The 27,890-nt window shown below is 38.5% G+C and overlaps 1 protein-coding gene across 1 annotated transcript in view; it reads left to right on the top strand.

Moving 5' to 3' along the window:
- Nucleotides 1-27,890, top strand: part of MEGF10 (multiple EGF-like-domains 10) — a 99,862-nt gene that overhangs the window by 66,535 nt on the left and 5,437 nt on the right. The window contains exons 11-20 of the mRNA XM_014954815.1: nt 127-247; nt 2,621-2,784; nt 5,910-6,012; nt 15,528-15,674; nt 18,178-18,312; nt 18,697-18,825; nt 21,837-21,965; nt 23,326-23,454; nt 26,006-26,134; nt 26,711-26,947. Of these exons, the coding sequence (XP_014810301.1) occupies nt 127-247; nt 2,621-2,784; nt 5,910-6,012; nt 15,528-15,674; nt 18,178-18,312; nt 18,697-18,825; nt 21,837-21,965; nt 23,326-23,454; nt 26,006-26,134; nt 26,711-26,947 (1,423 nt within the window). The remainder of the gene's footprint in view (nt 1-126; nt 248-2,620; nt 2,785-5,909; nt 6,013-15,527; nt 15,675-18,177; nt 18,313-18,696; nt 18,826-21,836; nt 21,966-23,325; nt 23,455-26,005; nt 26,135-26,710; nt 26,948-27,890) is intronic.

Below are 27,890 nucleotides of genomic sequence, written 5' to 3'. Positions count from 1 at the left end.
CCAAGGGCAGTCATGGGCTGCACATTTTCTGGCTTTTGTAGCACCTGAGTCAGGCTGCGTTATTTATTAGTTCTATTGTCTGAACCTCCTCAAATAGTTTTTAGACTCTGGTTTTGTATAACTCAGGGTGCTTCTTGTGGTACACCTTGTCTTCCGGGGACATATGGAGTAAACTGTTCATCTGTGTGCAACTGCAAAAACGAAGCCATCTGTTCACCAGTAGATGGTTCTTGTGTTTGCAAAGCAGGTAAGTGCCTCTTCAGATTAATTTTCTTTTTCTGTAATCATAAAATGAAATTGAATTTTTGAAGTAGAGAAGAAGAAAGAAACTTAATAAAAAGCAGACCCCTTTAAGGGCCATATCACTAGATACTTTATGCTTCTGCTGCTCTGGGAGGTGAAAACTAGGAAAACATCTGCTCAGAGAAGAGTGAGCATACCTTGTGTTCGTGTTTCCTCAGTCAGTTCTTAGTGGGCTGGATACTGTGGCTGCGCAAATTACTAATGTTTACCCTGAGGTGGGCCACCACTTGCCTCTTGTGGCAGTTCTGTGGTCTGCTAGAAGGACTACTGGTATGCCATTTATTTGATGTCAACGTTTTTAGTCAAAATACTGAGCCCTGGTTCCCCTCAGCCTGGGTGAGCACCACCTCTGGCTGTCACACTCACCCCTCACAGAGGCACAGGCTTCTTCCTGCCTGTTTAGCGCTGACGTTGATATCTACTGGCAATTTTATCTGTTTGATTACTCTTTTCCTCAACGATTCTCTGAAAAAAACTTGTCTTACCCTCTTCCCAGCCCGTGCCCTCTGCCGTTCCCTGCTTCCATGAGAAACTTTTCGAATCTCCCGGTATTAGTGTGAGTGGACTCGCGCTCCTCAGTCCCTCTGCCTGTCTCTCTCCTCTCCTCTCCTCCCAAGAGTATTTTGATGGCCAGCTTACCTCCACCAGAAACTGTATGTGTGTGCCCACCTCTCCTGCTCCCAGTAGCGCATGCCTTTGGGTGGAACAAAGATATCTCAGCCATCCTCTAGCTCTGGTTCGGCAGAGATCTTCTCCCATATAAAGGTCTACAAGTCCACATGGTGTTCCTGTTCAAGCCAAAATCAGCTGCTAAACTCCACTTGAAAATCCACTCTTGCAATATGCCTGTTCTCCTTTTCACTTCTGCTGTGAGGAAGGATTTAAAATCCAGTGTCTCTCAGCTGTGATGCTGGATTTCTGAGAAGAGAGGGGCAGGCTGTTGAATGCTACCAAGCAAACCCCATGCCCAGCCTACACTGCAGACCCATCCATCTGAAAATGCTTGTCTGAAAATATATGAAGGTTGAGAGTGGGAGAGAAGTGTTAGTTACCTAGACAAATATCTACTAAATTTGTCAGGGACTGACACAATTATATCAGTCGTGTAGTGAACCTGGAGAGTTCCCAGCTTATACTCTTGCCAGAGACAATGGAGCTGATTTAACTCTATTAAAGCAGCTACTGCTAAGTAGCTAGGTTGTGAGGAGATAAAACTATTCCTCGAGCCATGCATAGCCTGTCTTCTTGTGCATTTTGCAGTTTTAGTCATACTACAATGAAAAAGGACAGCAAATGGCGAAGATGAAGTAAGCCCAGATACTTGTAATGTAAACTAAGGAAATTTATAAATCCTGGAAAGACATTCGAGAGAAAGTGTCTTGATTCTCTAGCTAGTATAGTATAACATTTTTTTCCTGAAATGACCCCTAGATTCAAAATTATCAGTCCAGGGCATGAGGCAGTTTCATTTCAATACATGTGTTTTGTTTTGTCTATTGATTAGGCTCAGTGTGGAATTATTTTTCCCTTTGCTTACTGTACACAAGGTACAAAATTAGAAACTTGGCTTGTGTCATTGCTGATGATAACATATGACTGACTCACGTTGTTTCTCTTGTATCCAATAGATGATCACATTTTAAAAAATCTATTTTCATTTCTGTCTATCCAGTGCTCAGCCTGCGAATCGTTGCTATCAGGCATAATCAGTGATGAATGCTCCCTTTTAGAACTATTTTACATTGCATTCTTTCGTGGTTTTTTTTTTTTTTTTGTATTTGGAGAGAAGTACAGAAATCATGTAGAGGGTCTTCTATATATCCTTGGAGAAATCCGACTTAAGCATTACTTTCATGTTTTCTCTTTTTTTTTCGTGTCTAAGTTTTCTGTTAAAACCATATTGCAGAACTGTCTGTATTGAACACTGGTGGAAGAATTATGAATGCAGCAGCTTAAGTCTAGGGAAAATATTTCCAATTTTTTTTCAGGCTATGCCTTAAAACTTTTAGTACAGTTTAGTGCTTCTCAGAGAAATTTCAAGGTGTCTCTGTTTTCATTTCAGACCTCACATCAATTGCTTCTGTATGTTGGCACTAATCTGAAAATGTGTGCTGTGCACAGATGTTACAAGGTGCCCTTGAGCACCTTTGTTCAAACCTGGACAAGTCCTCAGCTGAAACTCCTGCCTGTAGTTGGTGTTACCCTGGTATTGTGCATCTCCGAGAGATGCCACGTGGTAGGCGGAGGGAAGTATGTCCTCAGAGAGGAACTGGGGGAAACGTGATTAATTTGTTACTTTACTTCTTATTTTTGGCAGGTTGGCATGGTGTAGATTGCTCGATAAATTGTCCCAGCGGCACCTGGGGACTTGGCTGTAACTTAACTTGCCAGTGTCTTAACGGAGGGGCTTGCAATGCTCTGGATGGAACCTGTACCTGTGCCCCGGGCTGGAGAGGAGAAAAATGCGAACTCCCTTGCCAGGTAGTTAATAATTTCACTGAATTTTACACTGTAGGATAATAATGGGTAGGGTGATACCTCTGTCATTCTTCTGACTTCATAGAGATAAGTCCCTAAGGAGCAGTGCAGCCGGGTAGCCCGTATTCAGCTGGGTTCAGGATCAGGGACATGCACCACCACCCAAAATGACTACACAAAATGAAGATGCACACATGAATACTTTTTCTGCTCTCACACTTTAATGTTGGACCTCAAAACTTTTCACCAGCTCCTTTAGAATTTGTTGAAAAAGACAGAACCAAATTTTCCCCTCTCCATCAGCATCAAATACTATCCAAACTGCTTCTGTTAAACTACTTTAAGTAAAAATGATGAGAGAAAAAAATATACCATAAATATATTCCACATGAAACAACATGATTTTAATTAAGTTAGGTTACATCTGTGGTAGAGTATGAAGGAAGAACTTTCATTTCTTCTCAGTCAGACATGAGAAGGCACTCTTGCTAACCAGTCCCATCACAGGTCTTGGCCTTTCTACTAGGGCTTTGACTTCCACTATCTCCTAGACTTTGAGAACTGCAAAATTTGAAATCATTCTGTAGACAAATGCACGCTCCTCATCAATTCTGTTCCATCTTGCAATCCGTTGTTTGGGAAAGCCATAAAAATACATAATGTAAGAAATTTAAAAATGGTAAAATTCAAAACTGATTTGGTTTATTATGTAACTGTCTGGTTTTTCATACAGAAATCATAGAATCATAAACTTTTTAAATACATTTCATACAAAAGAAAAAAAATATTTATGATTTCAGTTTTCTGGGAAATTTTTAACAAATTTTGTTTTTTAAATGAACTGCTCTACTTTTCCTCTCCACTGTCTTTCCTTCGCTTCTACAATACTATCTGCATAGCAGGTTGTTGGTTTAATATAATTGTAAAGAAGTTGACTGCACTGAACATAAAACTTGTAAATTCCCCTCTCATATTACTTTTAAGCTTCAGTCAGTTTGGACTAGCTGTACGGATTAATAATATAGTAGGAGTAACTCAACTACAACATAAGACTGGAAGCCACACCTTTGTTTTGAATGAAGAATTGCTGTGCTGAACTGCTCTCAGAATACTTAGAAGTTATTCTTGTTTGGTTATTTTTGGTTTTAAGATGAGGTATAGCCTTCACTGCTATAGTGAATAAAGCGGCAAATAAATTCTAAAATATTCTGGAAAGCTGATTACTGTACCATCTGTGCAACATTTATGCAGTGTTTCCAACAATGCATCTCCATCAGAAGACTAATTTTTCTTTTTTCTAAAGCAGCTTTGTTTATTACTTAGTGTCTGATTCTGAAGGATGATGAGATCTCCCAAGCTCCATTAGCTCTTCCAAAACTGACTTATTAAAAAAGATAGGTATTGTTTCATGGCATTTGCTTCACTGTTCCAAATTTCACAAAATAATGCTTAAAAGCATTTTTGTATCAGATAATTTTGTACACCCATGCTCCTTGTCTTGCTGTCTCTCTCTCTCTGTGTCAAATAATGTCCATAAGCTTTTACGTATTTCAAATGTATATTCTACCTCAAAATTCCAGAGCAGGAGAGTAAACAGAAAACTAATTAAAATGTGTTGAGTGTTTTCTGATATTTTTTTTTTGTTTGAGCACAGAATTTATTTGAATCAATGTATTTCTATTCGTTTCAATAACTTCAGAAAATTAATGGCACTGTCCAGATTGTTATTCAAGATTTCACTGAAGTTTAGACTTCAGTCCAAATACATAGCAGGCTAAAAATACTGCTTTTCAACAACATATTTGAGTATTTCCTTTCTTTCAAAATCTGGTTATATGCAAAGGAAATACTTAATCTTTTCTTTTTCTGTCTATAAAAATGTATTGTTGAGATGAGCAAAAGACTCCTTATAGTCAAGAAATATAAGATTTTGTTCCACTTTAGACTTGAAAGACTGGGAACTTAATAGCTAAAGCCTGTAACACTTGGTAGACATGAACATGAAAGAACAGCAAATGAATTTTCATCTCAGTTTTATTCTGATTTTTGATGTGACTGAAAGAATGTTTCACCCATAGGTAAATGGGTAAAACCCACTTAAAATGATTGGGGTTTAAACCTGACATGTTTTTTCCTTTTTTGTCTTTGTTGTGAGTAACCCCATTATTGTTACCTTAAATTATGGCATTTTTCCATGTTTTTTAATTTGTTTTTGACACTTTTTCTGTAGATCAATTTGCTGTTGTATTTTGACTTGTTTTGAGAATGCAATTGTAAAGATCTTGCTCTTTTCAGTTTCTCAGATTGTTTTTGTTTGGAATTACCCCCAAATGTACGTGCTACCTTTGGCAGAAGAAGCACAAAAGTCAAATTGAAACGTTTAGATATAACTCCATGAAAATCAGCTGAGCTCTTTTGGCACAGCTGAATACAGCAAGAGGGGTGTTCAACTTGTAACTTTAATGTCTCTTTTTGGTTTAAAAAACATTGCATAGCCAACTGTACTGTCTCATAGCCGAAGAGCTTCTCTTTTTAACACAGTATGTGCTGTAGCCCAGAGGGAAAGATTTTTAATCAAAGGAAAGTGATATAATTTGTATTTTTTATGCAGTAAACTTTACACTGAAGGTACATTTTAATCTATTGTTTTACTACTCTTCTTTTAGAAATTGTGGCTTTATGTGATATCCTTGTGACCAATATATATAGAGAGCTCAGGGTCAGAGGCAGAAAGAAGACTGAATTGCTTTCACATGGAGGGACCCCCAGGTCCTGGAGTAGGAACTTAACTGCAAGGGACATTACAGGGACAGTACAAGAAAGCTTTAATTGTAGCCTCTGCTAGTGTAGGTTACCGTGTTCTGAATAACTGTTTCCAGGTGCATTAGTCTGGGATTTCTCAAGAGAATGTAATTAATTCTCTATCTTCCCCTCTTAAATGAGAAACTGAAAATGCAGGACACTGAAATGTTCCAAAATCCAGAAGCGTTTTATATTAAGAAAGCAGATTATGGTTTCGGGAGAGATCTGTGGTTGCTTTTTGAGTCACAACTGACCAGAAGTTGTTCTCCACTAACTCTCAGTTGTCATCATCTCTGGGTTGTTTGTTGTTTCTTCTCTTGCCACAGGACGGCACGTACGGTATGGATTGTGCTGAACGCTGTGACTGCAGCCATGCGGATGGTTGTCATCCCACCACGGGTTACTGTCGCTGTCTGCCGGGATGGTCAGGTACAAAAGACACCCTCGTGAAGGACAAGGAGAGCTTCCACTGTGGTGGGACTTGGTCTTGCCTTTGGGTTTTGTGGGGAGAGAAGGAGCATGTGGGGTTGGAAGGAGAAAAGGGCCAGTTTTGTGGCTGCCGTGTCCCTGCTATGATTCACAGGCATGGAAACTTTGTCGAGTGTGGGATCCACAGAAAACTGTGAATAGAAGGAGAAATCTTAAAACTGAGGTGCCTCCACAGTATGATTCCTTATGGAAGTGGTGAATAAGTGTAGATATTGAAGGTTGTGCTGGAAGCTTTAGTAGGTAAAGCATCATGTCCAGAAACTCAGAAAGCTTTGCTCAGGCAGCCAAAAAGAGGATAAATTGTGCAGAAGTTTTGCTGCCATTTGAGTTTCTCAAACTTTTGAAAAAAATTAAATTTCTCTGCACATATTTTGTTCTGTTTGAAAATTCCTGCACCTTTCTCACAAAGGTTCTCCATCATATTCATTGTGGTTTTAAGAAATACAAATATTTAATTATTCATAAAAACTTGTGTTTGACACTGTTGTGTCTTCCATCTTCAGTAAGGATTTATTGACACTATAAGTTTGCCCCTCTTGGAGTGTTCTGGGTTTTGTGTCTCACAGTGATACTGCAGTGTTGCAAGGGTCAGATTTGGTGTCACTGGTCTGTAAGGAGTCCTTCTGTTTAATAGTGAAAAGACAGTATGAAAAACATACCTTAAATGAACACAGCATGTTTCTGCTGTGAAAAAGGAGCTGAATTTTTTGTTATTTCAGATATCTGAAACCTAATACTATTTATTATCCACTCACTCATTTGTAAATTAACATTTGTAATAATTGGCTTGCAGGTTCATGATATAATTGTTTTCTTTTTTTTCTCTGGTGCTTCCAGAGAAAGTAGATGGAGGTGAGAACACACTCTGCAGCGAATAATTTCTTTGACAAGTTTATCAAGTTGTTATGCCCACGAAAGTTTGTGCAGAGCTTATGAATTCCTCAGATACAGTCTTTCAGTTCCCAAACTTTGATTTTTATATGCTTTTTTCCCCCATAACTTTGTAAATGGATCACAAGCTTTTTGTTCAAAGTACGTAGGACTCTGTGCCTGCAGTTTGGGTTGATTAATTGTGACAGCTTACCTGGTGTTTCTTCTATGTTCTCTTCAGATGAACAAGACTTTTATGAATATTGGGAAGTAGGAAGTGGAAATCCAGGTGATACAGATGTGGGCAGGAAGGGCTCTTGCTTTGCTGTGGAAGACCAAACCCATTTCTTATTTGTGCAATTTTCCTGTCTATTAAGCTTCTGCCAACTTCTTTGAGAACTCACCCTTGGGTCTCCCTTGTTGTCACTCTTTTCCGTATGAAAGAGAGAGGCTTCCAGAGCCAGCACTCACCTAACGGAGCCAGGAGTTTGTTGGTTTTATTCTCTTCCCTCTAGCTGCAGTGTGACTTACCACCAGCCACTCACATACCTCTGAGAAATGACTACCACAAGAGCGCAAAAATAATAAAAGTTAGTTGAGCAAATTGCAAAAAAATAGTATTAGCAATATGCCACCTATTACTATTTTATGACGCTACTTTGTGTTTACTTTTTTATGATGTTAATGGCCTTTCATTACTGTTCTTACTTTCAGGTAGTTTCAGGTAACTGTGTGTGTGTGTTTGGACACACTTTCTCAAACTTACATTCAGATCCGCTCAAAATACGTTTTTTTTTAAATTAAGCAAAGAATACTCATACTGAAAATATGTGAACAGTTGCTGATCTTGAGCAACCAGGGTGTAGGTACTTAGAGCTGTTCTCAATGTCCAGGTGTGCTGCTCAAAATGCATCTTAGAAGTTTTTTAAAACAGGCAAATCATCGGTGACCAAAAGTATGTTAATGAATGAAGTCAGATTAAAAGGCACTAAAAATCTAGCAACTTTTTATAACAGATTATAAAAATTACCTGGCCAGCAAGATATAACTAACTGGGATGTGACAAAGGCTTCACTCATAGCACAGTCTGCGACAGTGGTTGCACTCAGGTCTTGAAATGGAGACAATATTTTTGCCTTCAGTGAAATCTTATTTCATCTTTACATTTAGAAAGGAAAAAGATTTCACTAGAAAGAGACTTCATGCATGATTATAAATAAAATTGAGTATCTGTGCCTGGATGATGTCATCACAACAGTGCGTGTAACAGACTAGTTTCAACATGTTTGTGATGTCTAGACACACAATATGACATAAATGGCATAGTTTGCTTTATACTCACTGTCTGGAAAAATCCTCCTCCCACACTTCACATGTCAGAGCAATACCCATGTGGAATCTGGTCTTTGTGTAGGTACTTATATTTAGAATGATTAAAAAAAGGAGAGAATACTTTAGAAACAGGTTCTCAAATATCTGTACTGTAATGTGACATTGCAGAGATAGCATTAGATTGTAGGATTAAGTGGGAAGTTGTATAAATATTTGTATGCAGAATAGGTGGAGATGGAGGATTTGTGAAAATGTATGAAGGTAGTAAAATGCAAGAAATTATGTTATAATAGCTTAGATTTTTTTTCTGTTAGATTTGTTAAAGTGGCCATCAGACATACTAGTTTATGGTGGTTAGTATTACTTGCCAAAAAAACCTGAAGAGTGGGAGAGACTGATTTCGGATCAGTCTAATGAATATCTAACCCCAATGAAGGATTTAGTTGTTAAAAAACCATTGGGAGAGTAGTGTTAAAAAAAAAATACATTTGAAGAAGCTTAAAAATGTGAACTTCTGAGTCCTTTTTCTTTTTCAACAAGAATAAATTGTTGAATCCAAGTTGAACTCCCCCAAATGTTTTGATACCACCAAAATTATATAAAGTTTCCGGGAACATGTTTTAAACGTAGCATTTTTCTCAACACTGTGAGCAGAGCAGTTGCCTGCACTTTCCCCAGGGGATTTCATCAGAGGGAATAGTTGATATGACTTTGCAGAAATAAATGAAGGGTGGAAGGTTTTTCCCTTGCTGGATGAACACAGTCGTACCATACCACAGTGCTGAGGAAGAGGCAACAGGCTGCCCGGGGAGCAGGGGGTCACTGGCCTGTTTCGGTGTGTGCTCCCTTGGGTAGTGAGGGAACTCCGAGCTGCTGAAGTGGGGACAAGTGCTATTGTTGTGTCCCAAAGGGCAGCCTGGCTAACATCCTGCCCTTTACTTTAGCCTCCAGATACAGCGGCAGCTGAGCACTGGATCAACAGTAAGATGCTATATGGTTTAGGTTTTTTAAGTAGTTTTTCTCTTTGTTTTTGAACAGGCCCAATGTACTATGTTTTGCTTCTTGGGTCCTAGTTATGAGTGAAAGTTCAGTTATTGTCTATTGCATTCTTTTGAGCCCTTGTAAAACTCAAGAATTGGGTTCTGTTTAAATTTAGCGTTTCTGTTTTTAATTTAGGTTCTGATGCCTAGGAGAATACCTCAGATTTTTCATCCTAATCAAAAGTGACTTCATGTATAGGACTTCCACTAAAAATCCTAGCCTCTCTGTAGTTTACATCAAGTGCTCCCTGCACAGCAACTTAGTTCTTCTTAGAAAAGCAAGAGTTAAGGGTGATGCTTTTTTCCTGGCAATCTCACCATTCCGTCATGTTCCAGGAGCCACATGACAGGATGGTACAAACAAGAAACATCCACCCACGCTGAGGATGATGTCTGCCCCAAACGCTCTTGTCCCTTGACATTTTCACTGTATCTTATAAATAACTTCTCTTCATTTGGAGGGAGCGCAAGAGCTAAACCGTGGAAAAGAGCAGGAACTATTGAAATAGAAAGCAGGAGAAAGACACATAAAATGTACTCCTCCAAGATGTAATAACTCTCCTAATAATTTATAGCAATTTAACTTCCTTTACAAAGCTACCTCTACCGCTTCTCTCAGTGACCACAATCCAGCAAGCACCATAGTAACTGTAAATTTCATCCCTTAATCTTATCTGTTCTGCAAGCAGCTGTCATAATACAATTTTTCCAAATTGCCCAGAAGATTAGAGAATTCATATTCTTGCAAACTGAGGTTTTGTGCAAAACAAAGCATTGTGAAAAAGGCAAAGGTTTTCCCCCAGACAGTTTGTTTATTAGAGTATTACAGTAATCTGGGTGTTACTGATAACGCATTACTGTTGTGATTTCTGGGGTGCAGTTCTGCTAGACCTTTCTATTTGTGAAAAAATGTCATGTCTAACTGATACAACATTTGTTATTTTTGAAATCAATTTAAAGGTTATGCAGTGCCAGGGATTATGAAATACCACTAGTCTGCTATCCGTACCAAAACAATAGCTTTGGTTTATGGAAAAGACAGATGCAGTAGTATCAGCCTACATTTTACCAGTGTGTATAGTATTCATCCATATGCTAAAGCAGATAGGGTGTTGGTGACTTTCTGCTGTGCCGGACACCTGCCAATGCTAGTCATATTGCCCATCACCAGATGTGTTTTTAATGTGAGGAAGTGCTGTGTCTTTGCATGTGCTCCTGACGTTATTTCTAAGAGGCACATTTGTTGCTGGATTATAACAAAGAGGACAGTCATCTGACACCCACCCCACTGGTGCAAATAACCAGGTTCCCTGGGAAGCATGAACTGGAACTCTCCCTTGCCCCTTAGCTTTTAATATGTACCATTTTTTCCCCCGTCATACATAGAAGAAAAAAAATACTTAAATAAAAGAGCACTGTCGTGGGTCTCCCTCTCTTCAAGACTGAGACACAAGCTGCTGCTGGAATGATGTGCATGGTGCTGGTGCCCCAGTGCACCAAGGCTGAGAACCTCTTGCAAGAAGATGGGTTTCCCTCCACCTTATCCTGGGGGCCTTGAAGCCTGAGGTCCCATTGTGATGAATATTCTGTGTGCCGCAAATGAAATCATATGTGGGCACTGTGTCATGATAAAAGGCATATTTACTTTCCAAACTTAGGGAAATGGATTTTCAGTAAGAGGCTTGACCTGCCCTGTGTCTGGACTTCACTGTGTCTGTATGTCTACTGCCTATGCACTGTGGTGTGTTTTTAGGTGAAAGAAATACCGCTCTTTTAGAAGAAGAACTTTAAGTCAGTAAATGAAGGTACATTTATTTTCCACCTATCAAGAAGGCAAGAAAAGGAAAAGTAGTGTTTTCTTGTGGCTACATAAAACGTGGTACACGAAGAGAAGAGCATCATTGCAGTGGATGACAGTATGTAGCAATATGATGGCCTTCAGAAAGATATCGGGGATATCTCAGAAATGATTCTTCCACTAAAATTTGCAGATGCTGATGTTTTGTTCACCTTCAAACTGTGATACAGTGCTGGTTTTGTTGACAAGCTTTTGTAGCTGGCTTCCTACCAAAACTCATGCTCACAAACTCTCCTGCTGCCACAGTGAAGAAGCAGCAGTCTGAACTTCTAGAGAAAAATCTTTGATCCTTTCATTATCTCCTTAATTTGAGACACTTTTATTTAGGCTTCTGGCTATCTTCAGCTAGGTAGCAAGTTAATTCTCTTCCCTTAAAGACTTAAAGGTACTTCTAAATGGTGTCTATGAAGTTTTTCACCATTTCCCTGTGCTGTTTCTCCCCTATTTTTAGGCTGCTCATCCATCATTTGACAGAGGAGTAGGGATGCAATTCTCACCATCTTTGCTTCCTTGAACAGAAGGGATCTAGTATTTGTTTCTCTCAGATATGAAGGGTGAGATCTTGGACCATGATGGAAATGTATCATTAGCTTTAATGACACCCGGATTTCCCCAAGTTTTGAGGGCTTGGTCCTTCTCTTATTTAGGCTGTTGTATATCCAGTTCAGCTCTGATGTATCAGAAAATAGGATTTAATTCTGAGAGACTGTGCTGGAAAGTTCAGCATCTGTGAAGATAAATTGTACAGCAAATACACATTCTTTATGAAGAAAAGAACTGTTTTTAAAGTTTGGGTAACTTTTCATCAGACTAATGGATACACAACAAGCTTGAAAATAGCACTTAGTCCAATAATAAATTTGCCTGGGAAGATCGCAAGAAATAATTGGTAGATTTTTTTCCCATTTGAGTGCTAAAACAAATTAGCTCTCTGTTGTTCTGACTTGGATGGATCATTGAGTCTTAACTTAAAAATATAGCATAGGGAGTATGTAAACACTCTCCTAGCATGGGCAGAAACACTGGTATCCCTAAAGAATTATTTACTTCATTCATGCAATTACGAATGCTGGGGGAATGCTGATTTAGATGTGAGGCCCCCAGCATAAAGCACTGGGCATTAAATGCACGAGCATTTCTTCGGAGCAGCTTAACTGAAGTTTATCATGACCATTCAGCTATTGCCTAGCAACTTGTGAAGGCCATCAAAGAGCTCTTTGTCCATAGCTCTGGCAAAAACATTTCCTTGCAGATATCCTTATCAGTATCAAAATCAACATGAAAACTTATAAAAAACAATTTTATTGCATAAGAGATTAATACTTACTTGAAATTGTGGCACTCATAAGCCAGTACACTGTTGATACCATTGTTGTAAAAGCTAAGTCTAATCTTGCTTTGTAAATTCTACTAAAAATGTTCCTTTTTCCTCACTAATTTCTAGCTTTTCTATAAAAGCATAGCTTTCTTGGCTGAAATTTCATATAAATCATCAGTCTGGAAAATTCTTATTTTATTTTTTAATCCTTTTAATATTTCTAACCTATTTTTTCTCAAAAATACACATTTTATTTTTACAGATATAAGATGTGGAACTCAGTTCTGCATTTTTAGTGCTTTTTGAGCTTATTTAAATAACAGTGAGTGAGTGAGATTTAAAACTATTTTTATAAGTAGAGAAGTAATAAATCACCTAATGAATTAGTGTTTCTGCTACATTCATTCTTGATACTCACATACAGGAGTGAAATTGATTTTCCTTATGATCAGTAGTGAATATAATAAAATTCCTTTTATAGTGAAACAGCAATAATATTCAGCATTCTTTCAGTACATTATATTGTCATAATTCAGTAATATTTAGGATACACTTTTCTTTGCTAAGTGGAGGGATACCGTTCTTCACCTAACTACCTCCTCATAAGGGGTAAAAACGGGAAAAAAAGCTATTTTTTTCAGTTTCCCTTATGGATAATTTCCCCTGATGCGAACTGGAGAAACTTTTTCCATTTTCATTTTTAATGGTAGATTTTGGGTCTTTTTAGTATTGTGGCTCTATGCAGCATGGGGTCCATTGTCTTTTCTATCCCAGCATGCCCAGTATCACCCTTTGACACCATGCTGTCATAAAGCATCCTCTGTGCGCAGATCAAGACGATATAATTGAGCCTGGTGTTATTGTATGTCACTGGTCTACATAATCTCAGATAATGCACTATGGTAACTCTTGGCAACCACTGACTTGTTAATGGTGACCATTGTATACTGAACACCACTGAAACCCATTAAGACTCTGCGAAAAATGTCTTTTCTCTAGCAAGGCTGAGTGAAGCTATGTATGATATGACAGATAACTCTCATGTGAACAGAGTGTCAGGCTCAATTCTTAAATCCTCTGCATGTGTCTGCTTGTGCTTTCACAGACTTATAAAATCAGGTTCTCAAATTTGGGAACCTCAAGCAGAGCAATCTTAAATAAGTGGTCTTGTTTCTAGAAAAAATGCTGTGATCTCATCCTGCTCACGTGCATCACCATCTCTCAGAATCAAACCACTCTCTCCTAACTCTTTTTCTACAAATTGGGAGTTAATGAAAAAGTTGACCCAGGTTACTGAGAAGCAAGACTACACTGCCTCTCAAAAGCAGATGAAGATAGGAGAACAATGTTGCCTGTGCAAGCAAAAATGAAAAAGTAATGGTATAAGGAGCCATTCATTTTTTGACACTCTGTTTTGGCTCAGTATTAACCAATGATCATTGAACAATCAGGGGGTTTAGGTGGCCTGTGTGCTGTCTGCTTCTGGTTAGCATCTGGATTCCAAAAGGCAGGTATTTTCTCTCTTGCTAGAGTTAGTTGGTGCAATCTGTTGAGCCACAAATGTGATTGTTCAATCTGCTGATTGTCTTGCAGGGAAACAAACAATTTGTGAGTCTAGAGTTTTACCTCTCCTCTAATTAGAGAGTTAGTCTTTGGATATAGGCAGCTTTACAAGGCACATGCTGTAGGGGCGAGGAATCACCTCTGAGTCTGGTCTGTCAGTAAACAGTGCAATTATTTTTCAGTATTGTTAGGAACAGTAGGTTTTGCTCTTCAAAGTTAAAAGATTTTTTTTCTCATCACATGTGAAACTGTTTTGCTTTTTTAGGACTCTGGCAGCCAGTGAACCTGTGGCATATTTTGCTGGAAATACTTACAAAGCAAGACATGCTTGTGGTTGGATTCAGTCCACTTTTCCCTCAGCGAAGGGCTTCATTCAGTAGAGGAGCCACAATAATACTTAATTGTTAATGCAAAGTACTGTAGACACAATACGGTCTGAGTTCCACAGTGGTGCCTGCTGGCATTTAACATGCAGCGTGCTTCTTAATTAAAAGCAGATAGTGGAAAAAACAAACAGGAAAGTTATATTTAATGTCGCTGCATTGCAAAGAAAAGAATCCCATCTGATGATTGGATGATTATAATTAGTAGTTTGTATTATGGTTTACGTATAGAGGTTAGGTTGTGGTCATTTTACAATCAATTTTATGCCAAAAATGCTTAGACAAAGCACTGACTGACCAGCATCCTTAACACTGTTGCAGCTAAGCATTTTGGAATGTTCACATGGTGTGTTTGGAAACCTTTTGTGTGTGCTACATTTTTCCATTTGGTATGAGGCTTAGCAGTAATCAGCTCACCACTAATTAGAAGTCATTCTGTCCTGCACCCCATTATTAGACAAAATTATGTCAGACCTTAAGAATTTTTTACATTCAGAAGGAAACGTTTCTGCAACACCTTTTTCATGCATTTCTCTAACATAAAATTTGAAAATAAGCTTTTGCTGTTTTGAAAAGGCCGTTACGGAGCAAGAAAAAGCCATTATTTTTCTGCATTTGAATTGCTTTCTGCTCTCAATTCTCTGAATTGATACCAGTGGTGAAAGTGAGAGGAATGAAAGACCTTTCAAAATTTTTATACATATAAAGGTCTTGTAGATCTTAAGGTATCAGCAGGCAGAAAGACTGGAGGTAGTATCCTATGGAGCTCTTATGTTCCAGGTAAATCTGCAAAAGTGCTTTCCTGTTACAGAAATCATGATCAGCCCATATGTACATTTTGTCAAAACTGGAATATGAAAGAAATTAACTGTTCTGGTGGAAGGCAGGACCAGAGATGCAAGTTTACCATGTTTTTTTTTCTATTTTCCTTATGATAGTCATATTTTCATAAACAGGTTTTGTGATGAAGTCAAAAATATAAACAGGTTTTGTGATGAAGTCAAAAAAGTTAACCCTCTGAAGACCAAACGTTTAAACTAACATAAGAATTCTTTACAAAGGCAGACATTTTTCTTTATTTTTGGTTGCAGGCATTCACTGCGACAGCGTGTGTGCTGAGGGACAGTGGGGTCCAAATTGCTCATTGTCTTGCTACTGCAAAAATGGAGCATCCTGTTCTCCAGATGACGGAATCTGTGAGTGTGCACCAGGATACAGAGGCACAACTTGTCAGAGAAGTAAGGATGAAATAAGTGCTTTAAAATCTCTGTGTCTCCCTCCCTTACTTGGAATACATATGATATAATAACCTAATTCTTTGTTAATTGTAGTATGAATACTATGATACACTCCTTGATTGGAGATTTTGTCACAATGTACAGAATGTACAATATACAGAAAAAAGTGTTATTGGAAATTAACAAATGTTTCCAACTTTTGTGGCTGTTTGTGTTATGGTACAACTTTACTTTTATTCACTGTGCTGTGATGCTGTTATGCACATGACTTTCTAAGAATCAAAATCAGTAGGGGAATTCATTCTAAAGGCAAGCCTTTACAGATGTGCTTGATGAACATTAATTTTGTAATACATATTTTGGTAGGTACATAAAACATGCAAGAGTTTCAGAAGTTTCCCATTGAGTCTCATAGGAATCATTGGCCTAACTATTGCTTTTTTTTTAAAGACTTTTTTTGAAGCAGCCAAGAATGGCCAGTGGGATCAGGCCACAAAGTAAGCAGAGGATATCCTAAGTACCCATAGTTATATCTAAAAAATTTGTCTCTGTAAAATTTAAATGCTACAACAATAGAGATACAGATGAACTGAGGCACATCATACCAGAAACAGCGAGGCAAACATAAGACAATGTGCAAAATGTCTACCCTCCCAAGAAGATTTGTCACAGTCTGCCAGCAGTCTAGCCATCTTCAGCTTGAGTTGTTGAAGTTGTGAATGTGCAAAGAAAAGAAATGTGAGCCCCGCTGCACTTGGAGAGCAGCCCTGTTTTCAGAGGAGGTCTCCTAGGAACAGGGTCAAGAAGCAAGTGCAATAAGGACAAGTGGAGATGCTACTTCATCCTCCAAACGAGTCTTAAAAGACAGGAGATCATAGAATCAAAGAATCATAGAATGGTTAGAGTTGGAAAGGACCTTCAAGATCATCAAGTTCCAACCCCCCCTGCCATGGGCAGGGACACCTCCCCTAGAGCAGGTGGCTCAAAGCCCCATCCAGCCTGGCCTTGAACACTTCAGGGATGGGGCTTCCACAGCTTCCCTGGGCAACCTGTTCCAGTGTCTCACCACCCTCACAGATGACATTAAATGATTACTAGAAGGTAGAAGGAGAACCAGAGGAGGATAAAGTCTTAACAGTCCAGGAATGGCAAGATTTCAAGCTGAAGAATGTGATTGCCTATGGCACTACTAAATCCCACATCAGTGTGGCATTAGTATTCCTTAAGCATTTCCAACTAAGTGCGGTAATTATTCTCACTATCTAATCTCTAAAGGCCTTGCAGTTAATCAGTTAATCCAAAAGCAGACTAAGTGTAACACTACGTGTAAAAATGTTCCCTGTGTTTTGGAGCTGTGCCTATAACCTGGACAAGAGGCTTCCAGTCCAGTGGCGCTCAGAGCCCTTCTCTGATGCACAGTCTGGAGGCTGGGAAGACAAAGGTCATACGAATAATTTGGATCCCAGTTAGAAAGTGCCTTTTCAGTAAACAGGAAGACCTTTTGGCACTGTTTCACTTGGAAAAGTTAATCTCTCTAAAAAGATCTGGCCACATAATTTGTATCAAGTGTATAATTAAAAGACTGAATCTTGAATGAAATTAAAATATTGAAAAGATTCCAAGTTAGTTTTCGTCAATGCTAACCACTGCTGTGCAACAGGTATTTCCCTTGATGCATTACCTAATATTCTAATTTATCAGGAAATAAACGCCAAAAGGGATTAGAGCAACAAAGAAGGAGTTTTTATGCAACAGACTTTCCCCCTCCCCCCTCCTTTTTTTTTTTTTTCCCTTTCTAAAAGGAGCTAGTGCCTTTAACATAAGAACTAAATGGATGATTCTGTGTTTCTGGTTCGATGTTCTCTAAAAGTTAGGTGATGTGTAGCTGTCTGTACCATGTAATGAGGACTGTGCCCGCCTAAATGACAGGATGACTGGAAAATATCTTTACATTTTTTTCAGTGAAGTAATGGCTATTTGTGTTAGGAATTAAGTTAGTGCTCTGGCTGCAAGACCATCCTTATTCTTGCTAAACATTTGAAGATTTTGTTCAGAAATCTTTCCCTATGACATTTTTTAAGTGCTTATAACTTTTAACAAGTTAGGAAATGCATAAGAAGTCAAGGTCTAAGATGTCCCTACTCATCTACAGATAAAACTATCCACTCTGTGTTTTTAAATTACTTTTCTTCAAATAATAGTCTTTAAAAGATGTTCATGTTGTGGAGGAGATAAAATGTATAGCAAAATATGCATAATTTATATAGTATATATGCATTTCAAACATAACCCAAGTATATGTGTGGCCTGACAAGTAATAGGATGTCAAGCCATTACTAACTGGAATATAGTAAACCCTTGAGGAACCCTTTCATGAGTATAAAACATCGATCTGCATGAATAATAAAAACCACCATTACAACTCTTCTGTCTGCAGAAAGCAGAACTAATTCAAAGTCAGAAAGTGCAGGAAGCAATGACAGTTTGTTCTTTCTGATTCCAGTTTGTTCTCCTGGTTTTTATGGACACCGCTGCAGCCAGACATGCCCCCAGTGTGTACACAGCAGTGGTCCCTGTCACCATATTACTGGCTTATGTGACTGCTTACCTGGATTTACAGGAGCCCTCTGTAATGAAGGTACAAGTTGTAATAAAGACTCCCAAGTGATGCAGATAATATAACTGTTATAACTTTCATTCTGCACTGTAATAACTTTAATTCCATCACCTGTAAACAAAACAAAACCAGTTTCTGTTGTAGTATGTGCAGTTTATAAATTAGCAACCATAAGCAGGTTTAGGCTGTTTGATCCTTAAGTATGAAACCCACTGTATTCTTATTTGTATTATTTGTATAATGACTATGTATAATGGACTTACCAGAATTTATAATGCCTTACTCTAACATTACACTAAGCAGTACATCCCTTGATCCAAATAAGAGCTGCTTTCTTTTGAGACAAAGAAAATACAATCTTGTTCTGATTACTAAAGAGTTCTAATTCTGACATCTTATTCTCAGTATGTCCCAGTGGCAGATTTGGCAAGAACTGCATTGGAATATGCACCTGCACCAATAATGGAACGTGTAATCCTATTGATAGATCCTGCCAGTGTTACCCTGGCTGGATTGGTAGTGACTGCTCTCAGCGTAAGTATCAGCTTTTTTTCCTTTATTTTTAAAACAATCAATCAAGGTTTGGCTATTTAAATTCTGTGCAAGCTGCTCTAAGTGGACCTGCTTTGGCAGGGGCGTTGGACTAGATGATCGCTGGAGGTCCCTTCCAACCCCACGTGATTCCGTGATTCTGTGAAATGTCTAAGACAGAAGTGAGGACTTCATGGCATATAGCAAAGAGATTTTAGACTTTTCTGCATTTCATTGGCACTATGAGAAACACATTTGCTCTATGATTTTTCTAAAAGTGGGCTGGAGCATACAACAGGAGGATCAATTTGCAGTCTTCAACTGCCCAAAGAAGAGTTGTAGAGAAACTGAATCAGATTTGTTTCAGAAGTGCACTGTGAAAATACAAGAGGCAATGCTCACAGGTTGCAGCAAGGGTGACCTTTACTAGATACAAGAAAAAAAATCCTTACTGTGAGCGTGGACAAGCACAGCAACTGTCCAGGAAGGCTCTGAAGTCTTCAGCCTGGAAGAGGCTGTGCAACCATCATTGTTGAGGATCCTTTGAGTAGGATGTTGGACATCCCAGGGCTTGTATCCTCAGTCAGTATTGTGAATAACAGAGGTATTAGTTTACAAGTAAGGAATCGAGGCCCTGAAATACAGGAATTTTTTTTTCTTACTGCAATTGCATAAAGAGCAACTGGCAAGGCTCAGAACAAAGCCAAGATTTTCTCAGATACAAGTTAGTGCTCTGGCTGCAAGACCATCCTTATTCTTGCTAAACATTTGAACATTTTGTTAAGAAATCTTTTGCTATGACTTTTTTAAAGAGCTTATAACTTTTTGATGGATTTTTCTCTTTCTTCCTTTTATAAATGTTTCACAGATACACTTTTTTAGTGTCATTCTACCTCACTCATTGAGTATTGTCCTGGTGTGCTAAACTCAGTGAAGACTTTGTGATTGACTTAAAAAGGAGAAGGGCTAGGCTCGAATTTTTATTATTTTTCATAGTGTTATTTTATTAAATAATTAGGCATTCTCCAGATGCCTTTCTGGGTCTATGCAAATTGCTAATGACAGGAAAGAAATATCTGAAGCAAAATTCCCACAAGAAGCATATCCAATTCTATAAGCTACCAAAATCCATACAGTCTGAAGCATGTGCGTGCCAAAATTTCAGTCAACTCATTTTCGCAAATAAAAGAAGCTGTACCAGACCCTGATATGTCAAAATCCAAAAGAAATTGTGCTGGGGTTTCCAGGGAGGTGTATTTCCTAATAACATGCCTCATTGGTTTGTATCATTCACGGTTTGGCTGGTTCAGGTTAACTGACTCTGTACCAGCGCAGTGTAACATCTGGTCAATTTGGAAAAAAAACTTTGCTGGCTAAATTCTGCAAAGTGATTAGCATGCACAACTCAATATGATACCAAAATAAATCTTGGGCCTATTCCTCTGGAAGCCAGTAGCAACAAAGGCTCCTGTTTTTATGGTAAAATAAGTAGGTAGTTAGGAGAGCAGTAGAACAGGGGTATTTAGGAGGAGGAGGGACTTAGTCACTGAATCAATAACAAGAAAATGGTGCCAGCAATATGAATGGAAGCGTCTATTAAGGCTGTGCTCATGGACCGTAACAGAGGAAGTTTATTTGCTTTGTATAAAGGCCTTTCGTTCACATGGAAAATAATGATTCCATTAATTTCTTTTGGAACGAGGGACCTTTTAAAAACTTCTAACCTTTCTTCTGTATGTGATTTACGTTCCTTCTCAGTTGACCCCTAATTTCAAACAAAAAACAATAATAAAAATAATTATAAGGCACAACTGAAGTGGAAGCAACAAAACCCAAACTTAGTACTTTTTTTTTTTAATACGACATAGCACGTTTCTTAATTAAATGAAATTTGGACAAAGATAACACTTTGCAAAAATGCAGCCCACACATAGATGAGTCATTACGGAAACATTTAAAGGATTCAAGAGTTTTTACTGCTCTCAGACAGGTCTCTGGACAACCAAATCCGTGCACAACAAATAGCAGTTACACAGAAACAAGGCTAAGGCTTCTGCATCTGACGTGTTTCTTCTCTCCTGTGAAATATTCACGTTGTACTTCCACAAAACTGTTTTTTAATCATGCATCTCTTTACTAAAGAAACAAACAAAAACCTCAAGATGTGAATCCTAATCAACAGAAAAGGGCTATTCTTAGAGTACCCTCTGCAGTTAGTTATATTCTGACATGAAGAGAATTATCTTTGCTGTCTTTGGATAGTAATTAGCATTTTGGAACCACTTCACTATTCTAATGGCAGCATATAGTATCAAATTCATTCACCATGACATTTTCAAAGCAGTCAGTAAAATTCTATCTCATAAAATGTTGACATCATTGTTAGAGGAAAAAGCCCTCTACTTTATAGATAATTACTTGGTTTTTAGAAATATTATTTTGATTAATGGACCCACAGAAGCAACTGACTTAGCTTGATTAAGGTACAGTCCTGATTATATGCACTACGTTTAGTCAGTTATGTAGAATCAAACAGTGGAAATACAAAAAGTAAGTTCAGAATTAGGTCTAAAGCTATAGGCTATAAGATGTGTTTCAAACTTCTCTGTTATTTCTCCTTCACTTTTTAGGCTTGAGGCTTAAGATTTATCCCCTTGACTGTGCTCAGTTGAATGTTTGCAGATTGAAAAATAAATTAAGAAACGAAACTTACGTGTCTTTCTGTATGAGAAAGCTGGTATGAGTGTCTTAGCTACTGAGTGTGACTGATTTTTTTCACACATTTGATCTGTTTCAAGACTTTTTATCTAGAGTAAAATGATTCCTTAGTTTAAAAAAAAATATGCAAATTTTGCTCGGCCCAATGCAATTATGTTCAGCCCAAAAAATGCACTTAGAAGAAAAGCAACAAGCCCCAAATGAAGCAATACTCATATGTGAATGTAAGCAGCTCTATTAATGGGTATCAAGGATCTTTGTCATTTGAGATTAATTAATTGTCGTGTTCATTTTAGCTTGCCCACCTTCCCACTGGGGACCAAACTGCATCCACACGTGCAACTGCCATAATGGAGCTTACTGTAGTGCCTATGATGGGGAGTGCAAATGTACCCCCGGATGGACTGGCCTTTACTGTACACAAAGTAAGTGATTTTCGTTACCCAGCTCTGCAGGGCTACCCCACAGGGTGGGAGGATGATGCCACCTGATTCCTTCCCTCTCTGAAACCTCCCCAAGAGCGACTCAAGCAGCAGGGACCTGTCAACCCAGATTGTGACACAGAGCTGAGCAAAGCCATAAGAACAGCATTGAGCGTGGCTGTGGCTGTGTTCTACTGAGCACAGTCCCTATTGTCACTGCAAAGTGATCACGCAGTACATCTCATATCTGTAATTGCTGTCTCCTGGGGTCAATTGCAACAGCAGCTCTGGCTCAGCACCTGTAATTCAAATACTGATATGGAAGCTATTTTATTTTATTTGGAACTTAGAAACTTGACTTCACTAGACTGTAACGTTATAATTTGTTTTGGAATTTTCTTCACGTAATTAATACATTGATACTGATTTTTTTTTTTTTCTTAAGAGCTTCTCATTAAAATAAAAATACAAGTAGTACAGTGACTGGGCATGCGTATATAGCAGTCATTATGGGCTGGGTAAGAGTTCATACAAAGCTTGAGAAATAAACATTTGTTAGAGATAGATATTGATTAAGTTGCCTTCTTATCTTTATCATATTATGGCTTCAATGTTATTTGTCTTTAACCCAGCATCCCCATTGTCTGTAATCTGGGCACAACCATTACCTTTGAACTCAAGAAAGATAAGACTGCTGACTGTGTTTTGCATTCAGTGTTTAAATACACGGTTTTCCTAGAATCAGAACTCTCCTTTTTCAACTGAATAATGTCGTAGTGGCAGGAAATAACAGATATATTATAGGGCCATATGGATGCAGCTCTGGAAGATATTCACTATATTGGTTCAGCTGTCAGCTATCATGGTTATTTTGCTTCCTGCTGGTGAATAATGGTCTCTTTGCAGTGATACATCTTCTTCACACTGAAATGGTATCTCTGTGAGGAGCTGAGATACAATATGTTATTATTTTTATTATTTTTTTTTCTTCAACATCAACTGTGCAGAAGACACGTGCAAAGGTTCATTCATCACTGAAGAGACTCCCTGCTCTGGTTCCCAAACTGCCCTCTTTCTTCTCCTTCAAATGCCTTCTTAAACCCATTTCCTTGAGGAACCCTTCTTGCTGCCTTCTGCTGAACATCTGCTGTCCGCCCAATACCCTAACCTCACTTTTTACGCAGTTTTTGCCTAATGTGTATTTTAAACCGCTTAAAATAGGATAGGTGTTTGTAGCATGCCATGTGAAGTGGTGGGGCTGCAGAAATGACTTCCGAATAACATACTTAGGCAGAATATTGACAACCTTGTGTTCTGGAGCGGTGGTCTGACGCCTTTCCCCCTCCCCATCCTTGTGTTGCAGGGTGTCCCCTGGGGTTTTACGGGAAGGACTGCGCTCTGCTGTGCCAGTGTCAGAACGGAGCTGACTGCGACCACATCAGCGGGCAGTGCACCTGCCGCACGGGCTTCATGGGGAAGCACTGCGAGCAGAGTGAGTAGGGACGGCAAACCAACACCCAGCCCACCCTCTGCTCCTCTGGACAGCGTTGTCTGTCATACGACTTCTCGGCCTCCGCGGGAGTTCTGGTGGTGAAAGAGCTCCAGGAGTTGGACCTAGGCTGGTTGCAAACAGAAAAAGGCCGCAGAGTTGGTGGTTAAGACTGATGATGACTGTGATGGCTGTTTTCTTTCAATTTGTTGCTACCTATAAGAGGCACCTGGGCTCCATTCCAGTTGCTTTGGACACAATGCTAGAAAAACCCCAACAACTCTGCCATGTAAAAGTAACAAATGAATCCAACTAATTGTCATTAGCATAAGCCACAATGAAAACTAGTAGTTAGAAAACTAAAAATAAGAAGTACCGCATCAATCCTAGTGGATGAAATTAATCTTTGTGATGTGGTTTTACAATGCAACACAACTGGATTATGAAAGCATAATAGATGGCATTTTTTTTTATACATGTGATTCTTTAGCCAAGAAAATCAAGAATACCACCACTGCATCAACAGTGCAACAGTTGATGACAGTTTAACATTGCACAGCTTCAGAAGAATAATCAGGCTCATAAGCACAGAACTGTTAGTCCAAGTTTTCCTAATATCACAGAGTGATGCTCCCGCACTTCATGCATTACACTGCAGTGCAAAACAATCCATCCAACCTACTATTGTGAGGGTTTAAACCCGTCTTTGGCCTCACAGGGCTTTGTTTTTGTTGTGTGGAGGACACTACACATTACCTACAACCAGGGCTGATTTAGCTGCATCTGGATCTGAAGGACAGTATGTGTCACCCCTGGCAGCCCAGGACAGAAGGGAGGGGAGGTTACCCTCCCTGCAGACACACCTCCTTACCTCAGCACTGGATCTAGCCCCAGCTACAACAGGAGTTATGTTTTTGAGGCTAATCTACATCTATGGTCAAACCACTAAAAATTTGGAAGTGAATTTTTTTTTCCCCTAAGAAAAATACAGTTACTTCAAAATCTGAGTGGTTTAGAGGAATGTATTTATTTCAATGAAGTAATAGATGGCAACATGTAATTATTAGCTATTTAGTTTTTCTTACTCTGTGCTGATGATTTGTTTCACTTCAAAGAGTAACAGAAGTTTAGGAAAAGATAAACTTTTTAAGGTTCTCTCTTGATGTCATGATATCAAAAAATCATTTTGAACACTTTGGCAAATCTAGTATTATTTTGTGTTCTGTTGATTTTATATTTTATCCTATAATTTGATAATAATGATTTAACAATGTTAAACAAAATGTTTTGGTATTTCTGAATTTTAACATCAGTGTTAAAAATTCAATTTTCATCCCAATTCAGATTTCAAAATGCCAAAACATATTATGGCATGATGGTTTTTGCCCAGCCATTGACTTCACTAGTTATAATCTTGTTCTACTGAATGTAACTGAGAGAAGAAAAAGGTATATAAGCATGAAATTCCACTTGAGTCTGGATTTATCAACACTGCAAGAACATTTCTCTGCCACCTATTGTGTTACATTATCTTGTAAATTATTCTAAATTAGGAATACATAAAAGATGAGCTAAATTCTTTTAAAAAGACAAAAACAAGTTAATATGGTTACAAAACTCCTGAGAGATTTCAGAACACTGAATCTCAGATGGTGAAGAAATACTACATTTCCTCAAACCATCAGAACTACAATAATGTAACAAGGCACAAAGTAACAGAGGTGGCAGTATAAAAGAAAGATTTTTTTATCAGTGTAGGATAATTCTCTACCATGCTAATTACATGATGTAGGAGATACTTTGATCAGTAATTTATTATGCTATTCAAATCATTCTGGGAGAGAAAAAAAAAAAGCATGTAAACTCTTCCAATTATCTTATTATTCATAATTTAGCATTTTTCTCCTGTAGATGGTTTCTCAGTTTATACATTACAATATCAAAGTATGCTATAAGCAGCCTAGGATCAGTTTTATTTTTATATAAATGTGTGGTGTGTATTAGACTCATTCTTTTGCTCTTTTACCACACCAGCACATCTGTCATATGATGTGACACCAGCCAGATGTTTGGATCCACTCATATGATTATGTAATTTTTCAAGCACCAGGATCTGAATAACCTGGGAGACCTGACATTCCTGGGAGACCTGACAGGTGTAGAACTGGCAATTTGTTCACATTTTGTCCATTTCTTCACTGTCTTCTATCCTTTTAATCTTTTGGGGTTTTTGTTTGGGTTTTTTTTTTTCCTTCGTAATTTAGCTGCCTTAGTGGCAGCAACGTTACAGGTAAAGGAAAACCACTTCTGAATAGTTTCTTTCTTTTCCGTCTCCTTTCCTGCGTGTACACACACATACACATGAAGGTCCTCTTAAGAAAATATTTTCCGTAGAGGTCTACCACCAATAACACGTTGCCATCTGCTGGCCATGGACAAGAACATATGGGGTTAGAAAAAAATGGTGGCATGCTTGGTGCTGCAGATGTGTAATACCCAAACATTTAAGGAGTACTCCCTATGTCTGATTTTTATTTGTACTTATTTTGTGCAGAATGCCCTCAAGGTACCTATGGATATGGATGCCGGCAGATATGTGACTGTCTGAACAACTCAACCTGTGACCACATCACAGGAACTTGCTACTGCAGCCCCGGCTGGAAAGGGGCCAGGTGTGATCAAGGTAAAGCCTAGATGCAATCAAATTATTGTAATTTTTGTTTTATCTAAAATTTGGATTAACCTATTAAATGCCATCTCTGTGTGATTCATTAAATTAACGGTGTGATCAAGGTAAAGCCTAGATGCAATCAAATTATTGTAATTTTTGTTTTATCTAAAATTTGGATTAACCTATTAAATGCCATCTCTGTGTGATTCATTAAATTAACCTGATAAGGCATGTGTGTTGAAATAGTCCATTCTATTGAATTATATATGTTCTGTAGATTTTGTAAGTACTAGATGCCTCAGTGATAGCTTATTGGAGCAAAGCACTCAACTGTAGATTGCATGAATTTTTTTGCAATGCTGTACTATCCAGAGCTGCTGATAGAGCATGTGCTTTACCTATTCTGTGAATGTTCTGACTTTCACAGCTCCATGAAAATATCTGTGTCTATGAAGATGAATACTTTTCCAGGCATTACTAAATACAGTTAAATTAGCAGAAATATTTAGAAGTTAAATATTGTATTCTCTCCTGAAACATAAGTCTCTGAATTTATGTGACTGATTTTCATTTCTTCTTGCATTTCAGCTGGTGTAATTATAGTGGGAAACTTGAACAGTTTAAGCCGTACCAGTACTGCCATCCCTGCTGATTCTTACCAGATAGGGGCTATAGCAGGCATCATCATTCTTGTCCTGGTTGTGCTTTTCCTGCTAGTGCTGTTCATCATTTACAGACACAAGCAGAAAGGAAAAGAAACAAATATGCCTGCAGTGACCTATACCCCTGCCATGAGAGTCATCAATGCGGATTACACTATTTCAGGTAAGTGACATTCAGAACAGGGTGAAGTTTTTTCCATCTCTTGACTTAGCTTTTTTAGCTGAGCTCTAAAGGGGTTCAGAACTTCCCCTAACAGGGCTTGGATGTGCATGTTTCATCTTTTTGCCTTAGTGAGGGCTGATGTGAGCAAGAACACATTCAATTTCAAATGGGTGTCTACAGTTCTGCCTTGGAAGCCTTCCTGGAAAGAGAGGCAGAGGAGGGTTTTCCTCTTTACGAAGAGGAAGAGTGAGACACTGCTCTCAACTGCCTTTCGCAGGAGAGCAGCCCTTGAGATCACACCGACAGTGGGGGTAGACCTAGGTGTATACCTGTCAGCTATCACAGAGAGTTCACTCAAGTTCAGAAGAATACTGCCCCAGTATCTCTAGCTGCTTAGTTGCTTCTCCATCATAGTCTTTTAATCTGTTTTTGATTTTATGAAGGTAGCATCCCCTGGTAAAATGTGTTAATTTTAAGGAAAAAATTACCAGATGCCTTGTTTTACTGTGTACCATTTTCCACCCTCATGTTTTTCTACATTAAACAGTGGAAGTATGGCATTTCTTTCCTCTGTGCCATTTTTAAACAGAACTGGAAAGTGTGGCAAACTGTGGTTGCTATTGAGACTTTAAATTCAATGCCAACAGCTTGAATACCGAAAGACTGCTGTAGGTGTAGAAAATTTGGATTTCATACTAGCTGTGGCAAGACTCTGTAGAGAGGCAGATAGCAGAGCAGCTTGAGCTTGAAACAAACGAAGGGAAGGAGTGATGTTCCTGCAACACAGGAGTTTTTCACCTATGAAAGTGCATGTGAGTTGTGATGCAGTGGGTACAGGAAACTTCAGGCAACGCTGTCTTTTGTACACAGCTATTAAGGAAGGCAGCAGGTAAAGAAGCTAGCAGAAGCAGCTGCCGGAATCAAGGAAGATGTATCAGCAGAG

Source organism: Calidris pugnax, unplaced genomic scaffold (assembly GCF_001431845.1).
Source record: "Calidris pugnax isolate Ruff unplaced genomic scaffold, ASM143184v1 scaffold157, whole genome shotgun sequence".
Classification (NCBI taxonomy): domain Eukaryota; kingdom Metazoa; phylum Chordata; class Aves; order Charadriiformes; family Scolopacidae; genus Calidris; species Calidris pugnax.
Note: the sequence above shows the minus strand (reverse complement) of the source record. Positions and strands in the feature narration are given on the sequence as shown.